Below are 21672 nucleotides of genomic sequence, written 5' to 3' on the forward strand. Positions count from 1 at the left end.
TCTCGATATAATGTTGGAGACTGGATTAACGTTAAGACATGAACCAAAATAAGACTTCAAAATCTATAGTAAATTTTAATATTTCTGAATTCTAAATTAAACCGTACTTATTAAAAAAGTTTACCTCACTAAGTACACAACAAAACTATAAAGGGATTTTAATTTAACTATAATATCCGATAGACCTAAGTAATCAAAGGAGTCTAAATTAACTTGTTGTATATTATTCATTATTATTAGAAAAAAATATAAAAAAAATATCACGTGATTTCACTTACTTCAGAATTTATAGTTTATTTTGTATCAAAATGATATCTCGTATTTTAACACTATCAAAATATATTTAATATAACAATTTATATATAACTTTTAATTATTATTTTTCTTAATATTTTAATTAAAAGAATTAAATTATTAACTTCTTAATATCATTAAATATTGCTGATGTAGTAATTTACATATAATTTTTGATTTTTTTTTAAAAAAATTATTAATTAAAAATAATAATAAGTATGTTTCCCACTTCAAATATCAGAATTTTACTATCATTTGCTAACAAAAACAAACCACAAAATACCACTGTGATAAAAAATAAATCACAAATGCTGAAGTGAAAAATTAATAAAATTATGTAATACGTTTTTACATTTTTCTCTTATTATTAATTAATACAAATGTAGAAAAGATATTTGAATAATGAAATAAATAAATAATAAAAACTAAAGAATGTAGTACTTTATAAAAAAAAATACAAGTTAGACTCTAAAAAGAATATTGTTATTTTGGAACTTGGAAAAAAATATTTTCTTTCTACAACTATATATAATTATTAATTCAATTGAAATTATTCTAAATTTAGGAATAAAAAAAATATATGTATTAATATAATGTTTTTCTTTGAAATATTGAATTATTTTTTCACTTATTAAAATAAAATAAAAAATTTAACAGAAAAATGTTTACTAGATAAAAGAGATTGATGAATTCGAGTATTAGTAATCAGTATAACATAAAATTAGTAATAATAATTTTAATTGAATTATTTGTTAATAAAATTACATTCCTTAATATACTAATTTATATTTAAATAAAAATCAATAAACTATAATGTAATAAATGTACTATAGATATTTTCATAATTTTGATTTATACTCGCTTTAGTTTCGTAGTTTTTTTACTTATAATAAAAATATTATATTATATGGCTGCAAACTATAGTATAAAATAAATATATTACAATAAAAAAAAATAAAGCATACCAACTATAGACTCATTAGCTTGGGTGTAGTGACTATGTGAGACACATGCTTGAAAGAAAGGAATGTAACATATAGTAAATCATAATTTTTTATAAGAATTTAAATCTATTTTACTGAAAATTTATCAAATAATATGCAAAAATTAAAAATAATAGTAAATTAAATCACATAATTTTTATTGAGGATAAATTAAAAAATCAATATAAAGTTTATTATTCTCTGAAAAAAAAAAAAGAAAGCTTGAAAGACGAAGCCCAAGCGAAGGCCCAAATTGAGCCCAAAATTTGAAGTCCATACCCAAAATTTATAATTTATAAACCCTAAAAAAGGAGGAAAAACCAAAATAAAACCCTAATTTGCCTCTCTCCATGCTATAAATTCTACACTTTTGACTCCGTTTACCCTCTAAACCCTCTCTCTGCCTCTTCCTTCGCGTTTGCCTCTCCAAGTACCTCACTCGTACCCTAACCAGAGCAACAATGGCTGTCGAGGGTTTGGTACTTCGCGGCACCATGAGGGCCCATACTGACCAGGTCACTGCCATCGCCACCCCGATTGACAACCCCGACATGATTGTCACCTCCTCCCGCGACAAATCCATTATCCTCTGGCAACTCACCAAGGAGGAGAAGACTTACGGGGTTCCCCGCCGCCGCCTCACTGGCCATTCCCACTTTGTCCAGGATGTCGTCCTCTCTTCCGATGGTCAGTTTGCCCTTTCCGGCTCATGGGACGGTGAGCTCCGCCTTTGGGATCTCGCTACTGGTGTCTCTGCTCGCAGATTTGTTGGACATACTAAGGATGTGCTTTCTGTGGCTTTCTCCATTGATAACCGTCAGATTGTGTCGGCTTCCCGTGACCGTACTATTAAGCTATGGAATACTCTTGGGGAGTGCAAGTACACAATCCAAGATGGTGATGCTCATTCTGATTGGGTGAGCTGCGTCCGCTTCAGCCCCAATACTCTTCAGCCCACTATTGTTTCTGCTTCTTGGGACCGCACTGTGAAGGTGTGGAATTTGACCAACTGCAAGCTAAGGTGCACTTTGGCTGGTCATGGTGGTTATGTGAACACTGTTGCTGTGTCACCTGACGGGTCATTGTGCGCGAGTGGAGGGAAAGATGGTGTGATTCTGCTGTGGGATTTGGCAGAGGGGAAGAGGCTTTACAGCTTGGATGCAGGTGCAGTTATTAATGCTTTGTGTTTCAGTCCCAACAGGTATTGGCTCTGTGCAGCCACTGAACATAGTATCAAGATCTGGGATCTGGAGAGCAAGAGCATTGTAGAGGACTTGAAGGTCGATCTCAAGGCCGAGGCTGAGAAATCTGAGGGCAGTACCGCTACTGCTACCAGCGCCAAAAAGAAGGTATATTCCCTTTGCTTATTTATTGATGTATTTTACTTCAATTTGCTGGTTTTGTCAGTTTTCTTTACTTTATGCAAGATGGCTTTTTGGTTAATTATATATATATATATATATTGGATGCTTTGTTTATGTATTGATTATTATGTGGTATATTGGATATGTTTGGTTAGGTGGTGATGTTATTTGGGTGCATGCTCTGTCCGCTTTATGTTTTGCTGTTTTTTCATTGATCACATAGGGATAATGTATTTTGCTTAGCGAGAAATGCACGGACAATGTTTGCATGAGATCTATTTTTGTAATATTTATGATGTACTTGTTGCTTATCTTCTTACTTGAAATATCTGCATGTATTATGGCTCTGAATTTTTCAGATGTAGCTCATCTATTTTGAGGTTTTTGAAAATTTTTCTTCTTAGTTTAGACAGCAATCTATGATACTTGAGAAAAAAATTCTTAGCATTTGTGAATTCACTAATCAAGAATGATGTGCACTTGTGGTTAATGTTATTGTATTTGTAGTGGATGTTCATCCAGATTCGGCTTTTTTATTTATAGTTCCCATTTCTTGGATTAATTTGCAAGTTCACTTTCTCTCATATTCAAGCTTTACCAATCCCTGCTGCTGTATGAACAATATCCTTACATGAATTTTTTTATATATTTTTTGCTTAAATCTATTGCATGTATAATTATGAAAACCCCTTTGTATTATATGAACTCCTACCAACTGTTGAAGGATGTGATTATGCATAATGTACTGTCAATTCCATTGGTTTGTCACTGGATTTAGTGGAGGGCCACCATGTGTTCTTGCTGCTGTCAGATTCATCTGTAGTAAAGTTTTTTATTTTGTTATTTTGAATTAAGGTGGAAAATTTACCAGACCTATTATTAACAAACCGTAAATTTTGTTTATGGGGAACCATAAGCTTAAGTTCTTTCAAGCTTTAAGGATTTCTACAATGATAATTATCAAGCAATTGTTTACTATATTGTTTTTTATTTTTTTTTCCAGAACATCTATTGCACAAGCTTGAGCTGGAGTGCAGATGGAAGCACTTTGTTCAGTGGTTATACAGATGGAGTTATCAGAGTGTGGGGGATTGGACGCTTTTAGGAAGCTTTGATTTTAGCAGTGCAGATTCCATTTTTTCTTTTTTGAACGCTAAACAAATGATTTTCTTTGTAGCAGTTGAAAACCTATTTAAAATTTTGTTGGAAGTGTTGGATCTTTGGTTGTCTCTTTAAGTTGGATACTATGTATGGCTTTGAGTTGAGGCCTCTGTTTTGATTTTGGATCACATATCAGATCTTCTGGATTTCATATTAGATGATATATTGGATTCATAATTGAGACTTAACGTGTAATCACAAAAATTTATAACTACAATGGTGATTTCATGGAGGTAATTCTATGGCAAGTCAATCAAGATACATGAATTTTTGTGATTGTAGATTCTATAAACGTGGAAAAAAAACCATCAAACGACTTTCATTGGCTGTTGAATATGTTTATAAGTTAATTTTCATTGGCTTGCCATTTGGAGTCACTCCTCACGGGAGTACATTGTTAAGAGGGGAGATGACATTCAACCAAGCATTTTCGAATTAGAAGACCAATTTCTTTTGAATTTTGTACTGAATGACATTAAAGAATAAAGCAATGGCACAAAAGTATACGCAAGTCTATCTTGATTTTATACTAAGTGTATTCCCTTGCCCTTTGTTTAGATATTTAATTGTAAGAGGAAAATGAAGAATAATCAAAAAGGAAAAATGAAAAGAAAAATAGAATATAAATTTAATGTACTTTATTGTGTTTGAAAAAATCTGAAAGCTTTTTATTTTATTCTCTATTTCTCTCAATTCAAATAAAACAGTAATGTTTTAATGCACTAGTAACTTGAATTAACTATTCAAAGATGAAAGTCAATTGATTTTAAAAATTAAGAGACATGTTAATTTTGACATAAATTAAAAATTAAAAGTTAAAAAAAAATTATCCAAGAGAATGGAAGCATTTTTTTAGAGTTTTAAAATATAATATATTTTCCTTATTTGACTGAAAAAACTAAAGACTCATGACATATACATTAAATTTAGCATAATTTAGGAATAAAGAAATTTTCCTAAATAAATCTTTAAGTGCGATTCTTAACCTTAAAATTTTAAACTGAATTGAAATACTAATATGATTGAACTGAATCAAATTGAAGTAAATCGATTTGGTTTTAAAAATCAACTCTTCCATTCCATTTCCTCTTTTTCATATTTTTTCACAAATACACAATCTTCCCAACCTCAGCAACAAAGCCATACTCAGTCGATTAAGGTAGTGGCAGTGTAGACAACCCTGTAGGGTAGGTCTATGAAGGGTAGCGAGTGCAATGGAGGATGAGAGGGTTAGAGATATACACTTTAGAATAAAATTATCTTACCGTCATCGAATGTCTCATTAGTAATGGTTCGTCCAGTTTATACTGTTACTTATATTTATCTTTACTGATTAGTATAGAGTTGCTAACTAGTAGAATGACGAGTTACATACCATATAATATGAAATGTCTAGAAAGACATATAGATATTTATATTGATAAGTAATCTAAACTAGTGATATTTAAATGAGGAATATACAGAGTTTACTTTTGTCATTGTTTATTTATCTAAATTATAATAATGTATATAATTTTTAGACATGAAATAACACTTATTTCATATATAGGTATTTTGAGTTTAATACCACCTAAATATTTATATTATGTATGGATATACAGTGAGTATTGTCTTAACTTAGTCATATGTAGTTATAAGGTATTAAACAAGATGAGATTTTTCACTCTGGATAAATAGGCAAAATTTTATGATTGAATTAATTATTCTTGATTCTTAAAGTTTCTGATCAGGATGACGTGATTTAATAAAAAAAAGAGAATTTTTTATTATACGTCAAACTTATCAAAAATTGAAATTAATTGTTGATCATATAATTCGATATATTAAGATTTGATATTACCATATCCCTAGCTTGAATTGAGATTTTATAAAGAAAGAATTTGAGTGCATAATAATTTGTGATTAAGGTTAAAAATGGTATAAATAAAATTTTTATTAATTGGATAGCCGTAACCAACCTAATTATGATTTATAAAAATTTGAGAGATATTTGAAATGTTATTTTGAATTAATAAGAAATTTTTTTTTCTATTGTGATTAGCTATGAAGCCAATGGATTACACATATAACATCAACCTTCACAAACTAAATTAAAAAGACTAATTAATTAAATTAATAAATTTAATTTATAATATAATTGTAAAAAAGTCCTTTATTTAAACTAAATTCAATATGAATTATATAATTTTATATTTTATTTATGTCTCATAAATGTAATTAATGAATTAATTGATTAATTAATTTAGTGATGATTAAATTGATTTAATCAATGATTAATAATATATAATTGTTGCATGTTAATTACATAACCAAGAAATCCAATTCATTTATTCTAAATGTCCCAAATACAGATTTATGAGTTTCTAATCCCTAAATGAATATATTTTCCCTAGTTTATGAAGAAGAGACCAAAAGAAAAAGCAATCTTCTTCTTCTCTTTAAGTTGGACGATAGCATAGTAGTATGAAAAATCTCTTTCTTCCACCATTAAAGCTCTCAAAGAAATATACCGTTGAGAGGAAAAATTGCTTTTTAATGCTTTTTAATCCACCAAGTATTGAGAAGATATTTCCACTATCTTTAAAGGAAGATTTGGCCTAGTCAAAAGGAAGGTAGACGCTTCATCTCTTCACAACAAGTTGTTGAAGATTTGGTGGTGTGAACGGGCTTTCGAGGATTTGCAATTGGAAGTCTAGCATTCCACTTTTGAAAGGTCTATAAGAGATAATGAATCTTGATGAATTGAGATTCAAGAGAAAGGCCAAATGTGGACACCTAGATAGAGATTTGATTTAATGGGACGACCATTGATCCATAATTAGTTTTGTTAGATCCTTTCATGCTTGATTTTGTGGAAGAGAACTTGTAAAATAAAAAAAGACGTCAGGGATTCGATCCACTGGAGATATCTCCGGTGAAAACCCTCCGACGCTCAAGTTAAATAAAGAATTATACGAGATTCGTTCATATAAAGATAAAATAAATAATAAAGCATTCAAAAGGAATTTACAGAAGGACTGTATTTTAAGGATGTGAATATACGAGAGAGAGATTAACTTTCGGAGAGCTAGTCCTTGAGAGAGAACCCTCTGAGAGAGATTGGTTCAGAATATTTATACTTTCAATTTCTTGCCTTACGTCCCATCAGATTATATGGTAGCGTGTTATGTAGGGGTGAGCATTCGGTCGGTTCGGTTCAAAATCGAACCGAATAAATCGAAAATAGAAAACCGAAATTTTAGTGTTTATGAAAACTGAACCGAACCGATTTTGATCAGAAACTGAATCAAATCGAACCGATCTGATTCAATTTGATTCGGTTCGGTTGGTTTTTTCGGTTTGAACCGAATACTGCTCACCCTAGTGTTATGGCATGTATGTCAGGCGGCTGGTAATCGACTAATTAATGTAGAGCTGTTTAGTTTATACTCTTTGGCAGGTGTGTCAGGCGGCTGAACAGTCTTTCCGCACGTGCATTTATTATTTCGGAGAGAGCTAGAGGATTGACCATCACATTGGAGGTTGGCGTCTTACTTTGGTTTTATCAAGTTAAGCCCAATTCATCTGACCTATATAAAGGTAGATTCCTTTCGGTTATTGAAATTGATTATTCCTGTATTCAATTGTCTTGTTGGTGGCATGAGTTTTGAAGTGGTCGGACAGGTCGTTCAGGGCATTGGTAAAGTCTGGAGAGCCGGAAGTCTGATATTCGTATTCTATTAGTCGGATTTTTCTACTGTCCGGTCAGACTTGAATGGGCCGTTTATAGAACCTTTTCATATCTTGTATATACGTATCACGATCTAATGAGCCCTATTTTTTTATATGTTATCAAAACCTGAACTTAGCTTTAGAAGAGGCGTCTTCATGCGGGAGGTTGGTCAACATCATTACCTCATCCAATTCTCCCATGAGGTCGATTTTAAGCGTATATGAATGGATGCTTGTGGACTTTCAATAATGCTTGGTTGGTTCTCCATCATTAATCTTCTTGTGGATTATTGTAATGAAGCATCAACTATGTTGCTTGGAAGCTTTGTATGGAGGTTTATTGCCTATGATTTGGCTGCTGCCACTAGAGGATGACAATCTTATCTTTGATTAAGTGTTGAGACTGTGAATCCGAAAGCCCTTAAAGAGGTTGAAGAAGAGGTTCAGGTTATACTCAGCAGACATGAAGAGCAGTATTATGAAAGGTTATTGATGGTGCTTTGGGGTTGGCTCAAAGAGGTTGAGGACCATGGTTATGAGTTGATGTGAGGCAGACTTCTTCCATGTGTAACAGGTGGCTTCGTGACAGGCTTAGAGCTGCTGTGGTTCGCGGTGATGATTCTACTTTGAAAAAATTTTGAATTGGAGGATGATGTTACTATGCTACACGATCCCAGCATTGTCTTGGATTTTATGGGAGTTTTGAAAGATTCAGAAGGCAGGAATCCTCGAATATTATAATCCAATTATCCAAAAGGTCTTTTTTCCCATGTGTTATCATTGGAGATTTAATGACATGCTTAGCATTGATGACATGTTTAGTATTGAAGATAAAGAAGGGGAGCTTCTCATCTCGAGTATGTTTTGAGGGATTTCAGAGAAACTATAGATGATTGTTGTTAGATCTCTCTTCAGGTGGAAATTCCTTTATGTAGGAACGGAGTAGAGGCTCAATGTCATATGGACAGACAACCTAATCTTGATTGGATCTTTATGGTAATTGTAAGCTTTGCTCTTCAATCTTATGGCTTCAACCTCACCTGGTATGAAAAGGTTAGAAGGGTTAGATTTGAGAATTTTTTATTATCTTATCCTAATGTTTTTAAGGTGATAAGCGAGGTTTGAGAGGATTATCAAGGGGATGATATTCTGTTTAGGCTTAAATTTCGTATGCAACACTTGCAGAGTTATCCCTTCCTGGTAATTAGGGGTGTAAATGAACCAAACCGTTCGTGAGCTATTCGAGGTTCGATTCGATAAAAGCTCGACCGAGCTTGACTCGATTTCTAAACGAGCCAAGTTCGAGCTTAATTTTTAGGCTCGTTTGGTAAACGAGATAAGCTTAAGCTCCATAGTATTCGGCTCGTTAAGGCTTGTGAGCTCGGCTTGTTTCTGAGTTCATGAGCAGGCTCGCGAATAGGCTCGTGAACAGTCTCGTTAAGTAAACTGAAATTACTATCATAAGAGAAATAAACTCAAACCCTGCATATACTTTCATGAACCAAATTTAAATTTTTTAAAATTCAGCTCTATATAGTTTAGTTACACTCTTAAACTTGCATATATTTGAATCATTAAGATTTAAAAACTCATCTTTATAAGTTTACATGCTAATTTGTAGATATACTTATTTAACTAAAATTATTTTAGTTTTAAACTAAAACTCATTATACATATAAATAAATTAAATTACTCGTGAACTATTCGAGACTCAGCTCGATAAAAGCTCGACTCGTCTAAGCTCGTTTGCTAAACGAGCCAAGCTTGAGCTTCTTAATACTCGGCTCGAGTTCGATATGAGTAAAACTCAAATTCGGCTCGAGCTCGAAAAAATTTTAACGAACCAAGTTTAAACTCTTCAAAGCTCGGCTCGACTCGGTTCGTTTATACCCCTACTGGTAATTTGAGAAAGGAAATCAAAACCATCCATAAGGAGCTTAATACAATCATAGATAAAAAAAAATGATGACATTTTTGCTCACTTTGAGTTTAGTCTCAAGCAGGACTTGAATCATATATTGATAGATGGGAAGGTTTACGGAAAGTAGTGGGTTCTAAAGCAAGCTAATATAGCTGCTCATCTCATGTCTGAGATAGCCATATGCTATGCTTGTCTTAAAGTTTGCTATGTTTTAATTCAATATGTTACTCCTTTATGAGCCATATGCTAACAAAAAGGAGGAAAGAAGTAAGAATCTTATGAAGGGCAAAAATGTACATACAATTTCAGCAAAATCCCTCATTTCAGGTGATAAATCTGACTTCTTTCCTCTATATTTCCCAACACACTCTCTCTCTCTCTCTCTCAATAAGGAAGCCTATTTAACTCTATTTGCAAAAAATTCACAAGCCTCGGCATCTATTGAAAAAAATCATACCTCCCAAAATTCAGACTTCAGCCCTCTTTGAGCTGCATGAATATCTCTATACATAGGTTCCTCAAAGCCCTGGTGGGAGGACCTCAGTGTCCTCATGAACTCCAACACTTGTACTGACAGATTCCATAACCAGGTGACAAGGATTGGTTGGCATACTACTTGTACCACTTGACTGTATTTCACAACATGATAGAGTTTTTGATGATCTACCGTTGCAGCATTGCTTTACTCCCTTGGCCAGCGACCTTGATCTCTTTTTCACACGGGGAAGATTGTTAGGCTGTCCACCACTTCTAGTGAAAACTTGACCCCTCTTTTGCTGTTTGTCGTGCAATAAGCTAGCAAGGGTAATGTCACTAGTCTCAAGATCATCATCATGATCGATCGGTTGTCTCATTGGCTCCTGTGGAGCATCTGTCCAACAATTGGCCATGTCTACCATATTGGGTTCATCTGACAAAACATTTTCTGCCAATCCACCACTGCAGTGTGTCTGAACTTCACCATCTTTCACGAGGGATGACCTTTTATTGTGATCATTATGTTGATCTACTCTTTTGGACACCGAATCAGACCCCATGTACAAAGGAGGGGAAGTCTGATCTAGATTTTTAACAACCTGAAGCCTTTTCTTCTTTGATATACTTTGGCAAAAGGAAGCAAGTGTAACATCATCCTCATCATTTGTCTCTAAAACCTGCTTATTACAAGATTTCTTATCTGCATTTTTAACAACTTGAAGCCTTCTCTTCTTTGCTGTATTTTGACAAAAGGAAGCAAGCATACCATCATCCTCATCATTCATTTCTAAAACATGCTTAGAACGAGATTTGCTCAGTTTTGGCTTTCTATGCCCATCATGCTGACAAGGAATTGACTCAACGTAATTGCATTGCCCTGATAGTTCAGTGCGGCTTTTGCTCATGCAATGCGGAGTCTTTCTGGCCTTAATCAACGAGATGCCATCCAAAGAAGACTTACCAACACCTTCACCATTATCTACCCTCGATTCAATTTCCATCAGTGCCTTCCCTTTCAAGGACAGATTGGTGACATCCTTGCTGGAAACATCAGGCTGACCAACTGTTTCACCATGATCATCGTTTATTACCAAGACATTTGAAACCTGATGATCATGATCCAATTCAGTGACATTAGTTATAGCAATGGATCTCTCTTCTTCACCCGTGCTAGTACACACGTTTGAATCAGAATGCTGTTCTTGATCTCGTATTTCCTCACTTGGTGTTCCACTTTCCCGACCAGAGGTCTTCAAACCATCTACATTTGTCATCCCTAATTCCAAGCATTCAGGGTGTCTATTGCCGTAGGTTTCAAAAAGCATATTTCTTTTCAGATGTAATTTAGGAAGTTTTCTCTTCTTTCTAATATCACCACCTTCGTCACCAATTACATCTTGTGATGGTTTCATAAGACAATTCTTTTCTGAAGAAGATTTTATCCATTTCTCAACTTCAATGCCATTAGTCACCCCAGGGTCCTGCATATTGCTGCATTCCACAAGGGAAAAAAAAAAGGAAATGTAAAAATTGGAGTAGATATTTAATCCTCAACATTAAAGCACATAACACAAAAAAAAAAATCTTGAAATTCCCACATAACAACAAGAAGCAACTAGCATCAATGAAAGCATACCTGGCTGCAGCATTTGTTTCCTTTCCAGAAACTCCCCCTTCTCTGCAAGAAGGGGAACATCAATATCAAATTAAATAGCATATGCAGTTGAGAGCAGAGTGCGGTGACTTTTCTTTTTTTAAAAGAAAAAAAAATAGAGGGGGGGAGAGAATAGATTCAAATACCTGGTTTTCCTTTTTCGCTTCCTGGATTGACTTGTTTTTTCAGATCCAGATACTGAGGTTATCATTGATGATGGAACAAAATCATGAGGACCAAGTGCAGGGCGTTCTGATTCACGGTCCACAAAGTTACCTATAATTGCAACTTTCTGTGTTTTTCTTGCTGCTTGTAGCAAAGGGACCTCATGAGGAAGTAACACCTTCCATCTCCTGATCACACAGAAAAGCCAGTCAAAATGAAGCTCAGACAAAAATTGGCACAGAAATGATACACATTATTTAAACATAATATTTTTGGGGCCTTAAATCTGCCTGTTAGAATCCAAACTTAATACCTCCTACATTGGCTATCTGTACGTGGTGGGAGACATTTAGCAATCTTGGCCCAGCAATATCCATATTCTTCAATTGCTGCTTTTAGCCTTGTATCCTCTTCTTCAGTCCATTGGTCCATATTCAAAGAAGGATCTTCACTATTAACCCATCTGCCACGGGAATACAAGTCAATATAAATGGCCATAGTAAAGGAATCTACAACAACTTTGAACTTGTTCTACAATACCTTTCCCTACATTGTGTAGCAGTTCGCTCTGGCACAAATCGAGCTATTTTGTTCCAGTTCTTTGGACCAAAAAGCATGACAGCTACTTTCAGGCGCTTTCTTTCATCCAAGGTCCATCTCCCTTTCCTGCCCTTGTCTGGATGTATGGATTTCTTCCATCTACATATATGAGATATCATGTGGACACAGGTCATTTCACTGATTGAACTTAAAAGCTACAAAAGAATCAGGTACAAAAGAAATTCATCAAAGCAGGCATACTTGCTAAATGATTAAAAGATAGCAGTACAAAGCAATTTTGGAGATGAAGCAATTCAAGGACTATGTTTATGACAAAGACACTTCTCATGTAAGAACAATGAAGCCATAGAAGAACAAGAAAGGTTTACCGAAAGCCACTTGAGCCATGAAAAAAGACTTTTACAATAAGCAATATAAATGAAACTAGAGAGGCTTTTTAAGGAGGAGCACTACTGGGGGAATAGCATATATCATATCAATAGTTTCCTTTTATTTCCCCCCTCCACACTTCTTTTTTAGGAAAAAAGGAAATAGTCTAATAGTCTTGAAATCATAAAATGCATGATGGAATTTTTTAGATTATAACAAAATGATTTAGAAAAATAAATATAAAATCACTATGTAGACATGAGTAACTTGTCTTGGATGCAAGTTGGGCCACTAGGCCTACTCCTGAAGATTTCAAAAGTTATGTACGAGTAGAACTCATTGAAAATTACAGGGTAAAAAATGAGACAAAATGTGAAAATAAAATTTAGCCATGGACATCACCAAAATATTAGGATTTCTGAAATTCAAAGATATGTCCTAATCCATGGATTGAATCTTTAACTCAAAAGGTTTGTACTCATTTACCACTGATTTAAAGCCAACTTTGAAATACAAAAAAAAGGTAAGATCCTCATCTCATTAAACTGACAAATTTCACACCTGACCTCCTAGATGGGATTTCAAATTGTTTATTTTTTTGGGGATTGTAGTGAAAGGATTTGGCCAAATTCATGGATTCTATCCTCATTTAGTCATACCAACAACTGAATTTCTAAATTCATACATTTTTTCAGTTCATTCACCCCAAATCCCTCACAAAGAAAACATTCCCTCATTAATATTAGGAAGAGAAATCCATTATTTAATTGAACTGGATGATGCTAATAAATACCCTTCCATCCTACACATATAATGAAACAGAGCCTTCATGAAACTACTAACATGTGACCAAAAATTAAACCTTCACTCTATATGGTATGGTAAGCAAAGCTTCTGAGGTTTAAAATGAATCAAGTTTGCATACGCTTTTTCCATCATAGTTTTTGATCCGCACGCTGGAACCAGAATGATAGTAGAGACGCTCAAGGTTGATATTCAATTCAATCATCAATTCATCATTACACTGAGCTAATAAATTAGATCTCAAAACATATACAAGTGAGCTTGAAATTGAGCTAAAATTGGTGTGTTAATTTTTACATGTAAAATATTTAAAATATTAATTTAATATGATGCATAATATGAAAAAAATATTTGAAAACCCAATTAAGTTCATGAGCTAATGAAGTCAAGTATCATAATAATGAGTAATGAATAGAAATAGTTGTTAATTTGTTTAAGCCCTAATACTTTCAATGCGTAGAAGCAGACCCAGCCATGCTCAGGTTTAGGCCTGATTACTAGCTCTAGTTCCCTATGCAAGTGGCTACTTTCGCAGCTTTGAAATCAACAAAAAATTGTTACCAATGATATTTCATGCATTAGGCGACATCACATTACCAGATATGGACCGAAACAGCCTCAAAAAGCCTATGTTCCCTAGCATAAATCACCCAAAACTGGTCCTAATTAGTTAAAATTGTTTGCAAACAGTCCAGTCCAGTGTCAGGGGTTATTTTCAAATTTTCATTTAGACCTGATCACTAGCTGGGCTGGGCTGGAGTGGGCCCAACACAGGATGAGATTTTATTATCTAGACTGGCGCCAGCCAGCCTGCTGGATGTTTGTACCTAGTATTTTGCTTATGTAAATCCATTTGAATCAAATTTATATACAAGGGTAATTTATAGTATAGTTCTTGAAATTTAGCAAAACCCACAACTTAGTCCCTATTGTTCTAATAGTAAACAATTTAGTCCCTGAGTTTTTATTTTATTAACAAAATAGTTCTTTTGTTATTGTTAGTCAACTGTAAATTGAAAAGATCAACAGAGAACTTTAACTATTTTGCAAGGACTAAGTTGTAGATTTGTTGAACTTTAGGGACTATATTATAATTACCCTAAATATAATTACATTCTATTTCTTGAGCAGGTAGGCCAGGATTGCCCTGGAAAAATGACAAAGAACTATATTATAAATTACCCTAAATATAATTACATTCTATTTCCCGTCAATCCAGGCAAGTCCCAAGCCATAGACACTTCTTTTTCTTTTGTCAGAGATGTTCATTGTAACCCAAACAGCATTAAGAAATTCATCACCTAAAAGGCATCAAGTTAACTAATTATCAAAATAAATAATACTATGAAGTGCAAACTGACCTATTCGAGCATTGAGTACCAGTCCGTCCTTCCAAAGTGGAAGCCACAGACTGCCAATCGTGTTCACCATAGATTCCTACAGCATTGTGAAGTTGAGCGTCCTCTTCCTCCGTCCACTCCTTCCTTATTATGTGAGCATTTAAACTCCTTTGGAAACGTGCCAAGCACTGAAATGGAGTCCTATTCGTCCCCAATGAAACTGCTATATTAAACCAATTTGTCATCCCTTTTTCCTGGACAATAAACAATAGCTTTTTATCCTCTTCAGCAGTCCATTTATTGTGATTGATTAATGGATCTTCACTATTCAACCACCTGTATAAATCATGGCTTACATCAGATAAAATTTGCAAAGCAAATCAATTCAGGATTGCACAATGAATGGTTTGATGAAAACAATTCAGAATTGCACAAGGAATGGTTTGATGAAAAGAAATTGAGAACGTCACAGACATCTGATGACAATCATCACCAGACGCAATCAACACCACTGTTTTGAGTAAAGAAAATGTTATCTATGGGTCCCACCTGTATGAAATGTGTTAGCCTTGCACTTTTTTACTCAAATCCAACAATAGTAAAGATGTACGTGATGGTGATCGTCATAGACGTCTGCGAGGCTAGCTTGATTTGAAGAGCACTTGCTTCATAGAAAATCAATAAACACGAAAAAAACTTGTCAAGAACAGCACAACTTGGGACCATTGCAAATCAAATAAGAGCCTAGCAATTTAAACAAAGATAGCAAAAATTAAACCAGAAACAAATTGGGACCATCGCAAACCAAATAATATTTTTACCCTCTTGGATCAAGAAAGCTATATACAGTACCACTATAGTACTCTCTCTCTCTACACTCCATTATCAGATCTAAAATCCAGGAAAGAGTCTCAACAATTAGTCTTTAGAGGTTGCACAGAGTGCTTCAAGCCAAAAAAAAAAGGATTATTACAGAAGTCATATTTGAGCATCTTGGAGATTATAATTTTCAACATTGCACTTTATGATCAATACTACTTACAAATATCGAAACAATATGACAGTTGGCACTAAAGAATGTTGCCTATTATTCAAATAATATAAAGGAAAAAATGACCATATAATAAGTAGTAAAGAAGAAACATTCAATTCTAATCATGGGTTGAGAATATTTTGGCGGATTTATGATAGTCGTAGGTCATTAAATCATTTAAATAATTATTAAGTCTTCTAAACAATGGCCTTCCCTTGCACTATACGGGTAATAGTAATATTACAGGTTCAACAGTAAGCAACAAAATGACAAAATTGAGACAGTACCAAATTACATTATAGATCTAATTTATAATGCATCAGAAATGGCTCTATTGCATTAACCATATAACAAAACCACATCAAGCCTCATCCCTAACAGTAACAGCTCTTCAGCTGCAAGCTAACTCCTACAAATGGCAAATCAACAAGGTGACACTTGAAAACAAGTACCAAAACAGAAAGGGGTTGACTCTACCATAAATGCAGAGATTATTTCCAGGAATTTATACAGCAAGCATAAAAATAAATAAATAAATAAATCCATATATCATTGTTCCAAACAATATCAATGCAAGTAGGAAGAAAAACAATGGGAGAAAAGCATTCAAAGTGAAGTTTGTGCTACATGGGTGATTTATTGAAACAATGCCAAGATTTTTCCAATATTTCCTTAATTATTTGATTTGAAAAACTTAGAAAGCAGATGAGAGGAGAAGTGTTCCTGGAAAGTAAAACACAATCATAAAATACAGATGAGAGGAGAGGAGAAGTGTTCCCTTTCCAATATTCAAAGGGAAGTAAAACACAATCATAAAATACAATTCTTCCCTTTTACTTATCCATGTCATATTCCAGTTGATATTGTCGTAAGGCTAAAACATGCAAACAAATTTCCCTTTTCCATTTAGAAGTTTAATCTTTACCTTAAAAGTTAGGGGTTTAATGAATTTAACCTTAACAAAGGGGAGTTGAGGAGAAAGCAACCCCCATTCCCCTTCCCCTCACAAATAAGTACACGAGCCAAACCCAAATCAGGAGGGGAATTCCCCTCTTAGTCATGCATGGGAAAGTATCAAATGGGAATGCCAAAAAAAAAAAGCTCTCTATACAGGCTTACAAGTAGAAGTTTCATAAAATGCTTGAACAGCATAATAGAAGTAAGCTGTTAAAAGAGAACTTACTGTGCTTCACATTCTGCACCAGTGCGACCAACAACGTACAAGGAAGCCAATTGATCCCAATTAACCTTAGGAAGAAATTCTCTAATCCTTTCTGGGGTAATTTCCATCTCTCTAATTGATGCGAGAATTGCATCTAAATCATTCACATTTCCAGGAGATCCTTCTAAACCACTTCAAAATAAAGTGAGTCAGGAAAAAAATGTTATTGAGAAGCAAAAGTAAAAGAAAAAGCCTCCTTAGCTGTGCCTAAAAAACTGTACATTCCTTATGCTAACAGGCTCCTATAGTGACTAAGGCATACTTAAAATGAAGACCAGTGCCTTTCTCATCAAAGAATTCACAAATCTAATTTCTACATTTATTTTCTCCAATAGAATGGAAAATAAACAGTGTTGATTTAAAATAACACATATTTCCAGACTACTGAAACGTAAACAACTTCTTAAAAATGTTTCTAGGCAGACTTGGAGACACTCCATAGGAGAAGCATGTGTTCCTGAAAACTGATGTGGTTTTCTGTTTTCATTGAGAGCAACAAAAGAAAATTTGGGTGGAGGGGAGGTGGGTTCCACAGTTCCCAACTTAGGTTACTGCTTTAATGCCAACAAAATATAGGTGATGGTTCTTGCAACACATCAGACACAACTTGGAAATACTGGAACCCTAACAAGGAAGTTGATGGAGCTAGCAAGAAGAGCTAATATTGCCTACAATTAAAATACACAATAAGAAAATATTTTCTGTGGAAATAAAAAAATGGTGACATTCCATTGATGAGCCCATGTCACAACTTGATGCACAGACGAAAATATGCAACACCTTCTAACACTATTTATGCCCTATAACTAATAAGTACAAATGTAACTGAAGCACTGAAAGTACCTGAATTCATCCACTGAAAATTGTAGCACCATTTCTTGAAATTGTTGCCTAATCCCCTTCCTAAGATTTTCCCTTTCTGCCTCTGTCCATTTTTTTCGACTTAAATGAAGAGGAAAATTTGTCAAAGCCATTCGATAATTAGCAACATGAGAATTCTCCAGTGGACCAGTATGCATAGCAGAGACCTTTTTATCATTGACCTGAATCAATAAAATGCATCGTTTGTGAAAAGCAGGCCATTGAACTTCAAAATGGTAACAACCACACACAAATAATTCTATTTAGACAGCTATGCAGAACTCAAGCCACCAACGAGCTTGTCATCAATTGCCAACATCTGTCAATTAAAGAAAAGAGACCACAGATCTACTACAAGGCTAGTGGCATCATCGTTAGTTGATATATTATATATTTTTCCCAAAGAAAAACGTTGATACATTTTATACTTATTAACTTTAAAGGTCATGGTGACAGAAATTTAACTTGTTCATGGACAAATAAATGAATATAAAATATAAATAATTCAACAAGTAAATATATGGAAAATGATTAAGAATATTACCTTAGAATCTCTAGAATTTGATATCCTTGGTGTTGATATTAACTGGATACGAGGATCCTTCCGTTGTGCAAGAGCTCGTCCGGTAATTTTTTTGCATGAAGCCTGAAAGTCTCTTAGAATTTTAACACGCTCTTTCAATTTCTTATTCTCCTCTATTCTCGCTTCAATTTGAGCCAACTTACTTCGCAGGAACTTCTGACAGGACCTATTCTTCTTAATTGCATCAACAAATACTTGTGCTGACTTCGGGAAGTTAGAAGAATCTTTTAGCCCCAAAGATGAAAACTTACAAGCATCCAACAGAGTCTGCTGCTCAATATAGCCAGATGGCTGTATCTCCATACTATCACTTATTAAGGTGCTATTTAAGCTTTCTTCAGTATCCGGAAACACTTTACAGGCCCTCCTACCAATTATTGAATCATCAGAAGTTACCAACTCCGAGACAGCACTAGATGCATCAACACCCTCTGATTTATCAGCCACGTTCTCCAATCTTCTTTCCGAAATATCTAAAGCAAAAATTTTTAAAAAAAAATTCCCAATCAATGTAATTGTCAACAGATACAATTACAAGCAAAAAACAACGGTAATATTCTATTCCTTACTTATACCAACAAAGAAAAATTCCAATCAAAACCCAAAACTTTTTCTAGCCATATTTACGAAGCTTACCACTGTTATCATAAGCGACAAAACGCTTCCTAACAGCGCAAAGAGTCTCGAAGTCATCCTCCTCATCGTCCAAATCAAATGGAATAGCACAAATAGGCTTTAAATAGAAAGGCTCCCCCAAATCAGTCCCCATCAAGAAACGATTCTTTATGTTTCTGAACAATTTGAAATCATCTTCATCCTCGTCGCCCTCGCCACCAGATGACTCCCTATCAACTTCTGCAGAGGGATAGCGAGTATTATTCTCGCCGTTTTCAATGTTGAGGTCGCTGAGATTGGTGCCAGCGAGAGTGCATGCGCGCCTAAGGGCTTCGATATCATCGTCGAAACCATCGTCGTCGTCATCGTCAGAGCTAAGATCTTTGTAAGCGTCATCGTTTTGCAGCAGAGAAGGCATTGTGAAGAGTGTTCTCTTGGTGTTAGGGTTTATGGCGGAATAATTCAAATGTTTCTGCTGTAGTTGATTTATACTTGTCAGAAAACGGTACGAAAAGAAGGATACAAAGCGGCGAAACGATGGGCTGCAGCCATGGAGAATTGTGATTGGACATTATTTGGGCCTAGGCCCACAGGGACATTGATTGACCTTTTGAAGGTTTTCACTTATCGGCCTTCGGTTGGATGCTACCAAGCCTGAGCCCATTTTATGATAACCCTAATCTAAAAAAAAAAAAAAAAAAAAAAGAAGCAGAAGAACGGTTACCTTTCTGTATTAATATATTTCGATAATTTAAAAAATGAGAATTGCAATCAGGTGTCTAAAGTTTTAGAAAAATTACAAATAAATTATTGTATTAAATAATAAAAAGTGACTAGAGTATCATATCTATAGAAATTAAAAATTAAATATTAAAATATTTATAAATTTAATTATTATCTAAATTATCAATAATTATCATAAGAATTGAAATAAAATAAAATATTAAAGTGAACGACTTTAATAAAATAGAAATTATAAAATAATTAATGTTAAGTATTAGGGTATTTTTATTTCATTTAGACTTAATTTAATTAATTTATTTAGTTAACAGTTTAATTTTAATTATTAAATCTCCTAAAATAATTGATTCCTCTCCAATAAAACTAAATTAATTAACTAAAAATTACCACCTATAATCTAAAATAATAATTTAATTATTTTCTCATCTGATTATTTTGTCTAAACTCCATATGTTAAATTTTCATTCACAATCCAATTAATATCATATGATATTCAATTTATAATTGGATCTTTACAACGTTCACTATTAATCTTAAGATAAAATCATTCAAGTATTCTGTATATACTCAAAAGCATTAATCTCAATAATCAAATAATATATTAGTAAAAAAAAAAATCAACTCAAATACATTAAGGATAATTAATAAGCAAGTTATATCAAATTTTCTAACAAAAATATTTAGTTATTTATGTTAAAATATTCAAAAATAAACTCTATTGAGAAATTATCCAAATTCATCGTAAAATAATTGTGAATAACAAATCAAAAGTCTATAAAAAGAAGAAAGAGAAACTCTAAATTTATGAATTTCTCCTTTTAGATCTTCCAAATATTTCTCCTTGACTTTCTTGTGATTTCCACATGTTAAAAAATGGATTAAGTTCTTTTATCTCTCAATTATGATGTATTTATATAGACTCCTAACCCATGGTTATAGGAAAAAACTTAGAGGGGTAGGATTTATAGTAAAAACATGAGGAAATGCATGTAGAAAAGAGTAAAACACAGGAAAACTATGAAAATACGAGTCTACCCCATATTTTATACTGTATGATTCAGCTCTAAATTTTTGTAGAAGGTCAAAACACGAGGCTACCTATGTCTGTTTCTTTAAAAATCTCTCTAATTGCTTCTAGATTTCTCTTCAAAGTGTCTGCATTTCTTTAACTTATTTTGGCCTGTAAAAACACTACAAATTAAGTGAAAACATTAAGTATAGACTAAAACGGAAAATTTTAAAATTAAATATAAAATTTAATAAAGCTAATAAAAATCTATCCAAAATAGTTGGATGTGGTTTCAAAATTATTTATATAAATGTGTAAAATTTCACTCTATCAAATACTCTCAAACCTAGAGTTTTACTTTTCCTCAAACAAAAGAAATAGAGAATAACAAATAGGGGTATGAATTTATCAGCAGTATGGTAAATAGAGTGCAATTAAATTTTTCTCAATATTTGTGTCAAATTCAGTAAAAAAATATAATTTCAAATAACAGCTCATTAAAACTTATAATTTTAATCATGCATTAATGTTTAGCAAAATATAAATCTTTACTTGTAATTAGATATACATAATTAAATCACATAGTATGCATAGTATAGCAAATTTATCACTCTTTCATTATTATCGTATTTACGAATAAAGACATCAATAGGTAAAAGTTAGATATATGATAAACTAAGCTTAGAAAGAAAGCAATAGACAAAACATTGAATGAAAATCAAACAAACAATTTTTTATTTTGTAATATCTTTCTTGAGTTGACCTATGTCTTTTGTGATGCTGGTAGTCGGTTATTCAACAGAT

At 33.4% G+C, this 21672-nt stretch overlaps 2 protein-coding genes across 2 annotated transcripts; one reads left to right on the forward strand and one right to left on the reverse strand.

Moving 5' to 3' along the window:
- Window positions 1-1616: 1616 nt before the first annotated feature.
- On the forward strand, window positions 1617-3932 carry LOC110600016 (guanine nucleotide-binding protein subunit beta-like protein). The gene is made up of 2 exons (XM_021736685.2): window positions 1617-2626; window positions 3645-3932. Exons 1-2 carry the CDS (start codon window positions 1739-1741, stop codon window positions 3744-3746), a joined length of 990 nt encoding a protein of 329 aa, XP_021592377.1. The 5' UTR covers window positions 1617-1738; the 3' UTR covers window positions 3747-3932.
- Window positions 3933-9690: 5758 nt separating this feature from the next.
- Window positions 9691-19585, reverse strand: LOC110599954. Its single transcript, XM_021736598.2, has 10 exons — window positions 19140-19585; window positions 18465-18976; window positions 17903-18102; window positions 17021-17191; window positions 14826-15140; window positions 12271-12429; window positions 12044-12193; window positions 11712-11918; window positions 11548-11589; window positions 9691-11402 (listed from the first exon to the last, which is right to left on the reverse strand). Exons 1-10 carry the CDS (start codon window positions 19534-19536, stop codon window positions 9953-9955), a joined length of 3603 nt encoding a protein of 1200 aa, XP_021592290.1. The 5' UTR covers window positions 19537-19585; the 3' UTR covers window positions 9691-9952.
- Between the last annotated feature and the right edge of the window lie 2087 nt (window positions 19586-21672).

The sequence above is a fragment of the Manihot esculenta genome, chromosome 14, assembly GCF_001659605.2.
Source record: "Manihot esculenta cultivar AM560-2 chromosome 14, M.esculenta_v8, whole genome shotgun sequence".
In the NCBI taxonomy this organism is placed as follows: Eukaryota; Viridiplantae; Streptophyta; class Magnoliopsida; order Malpighiales; family Euphorbiaceae; genus Manihot; species Manihot esculenta.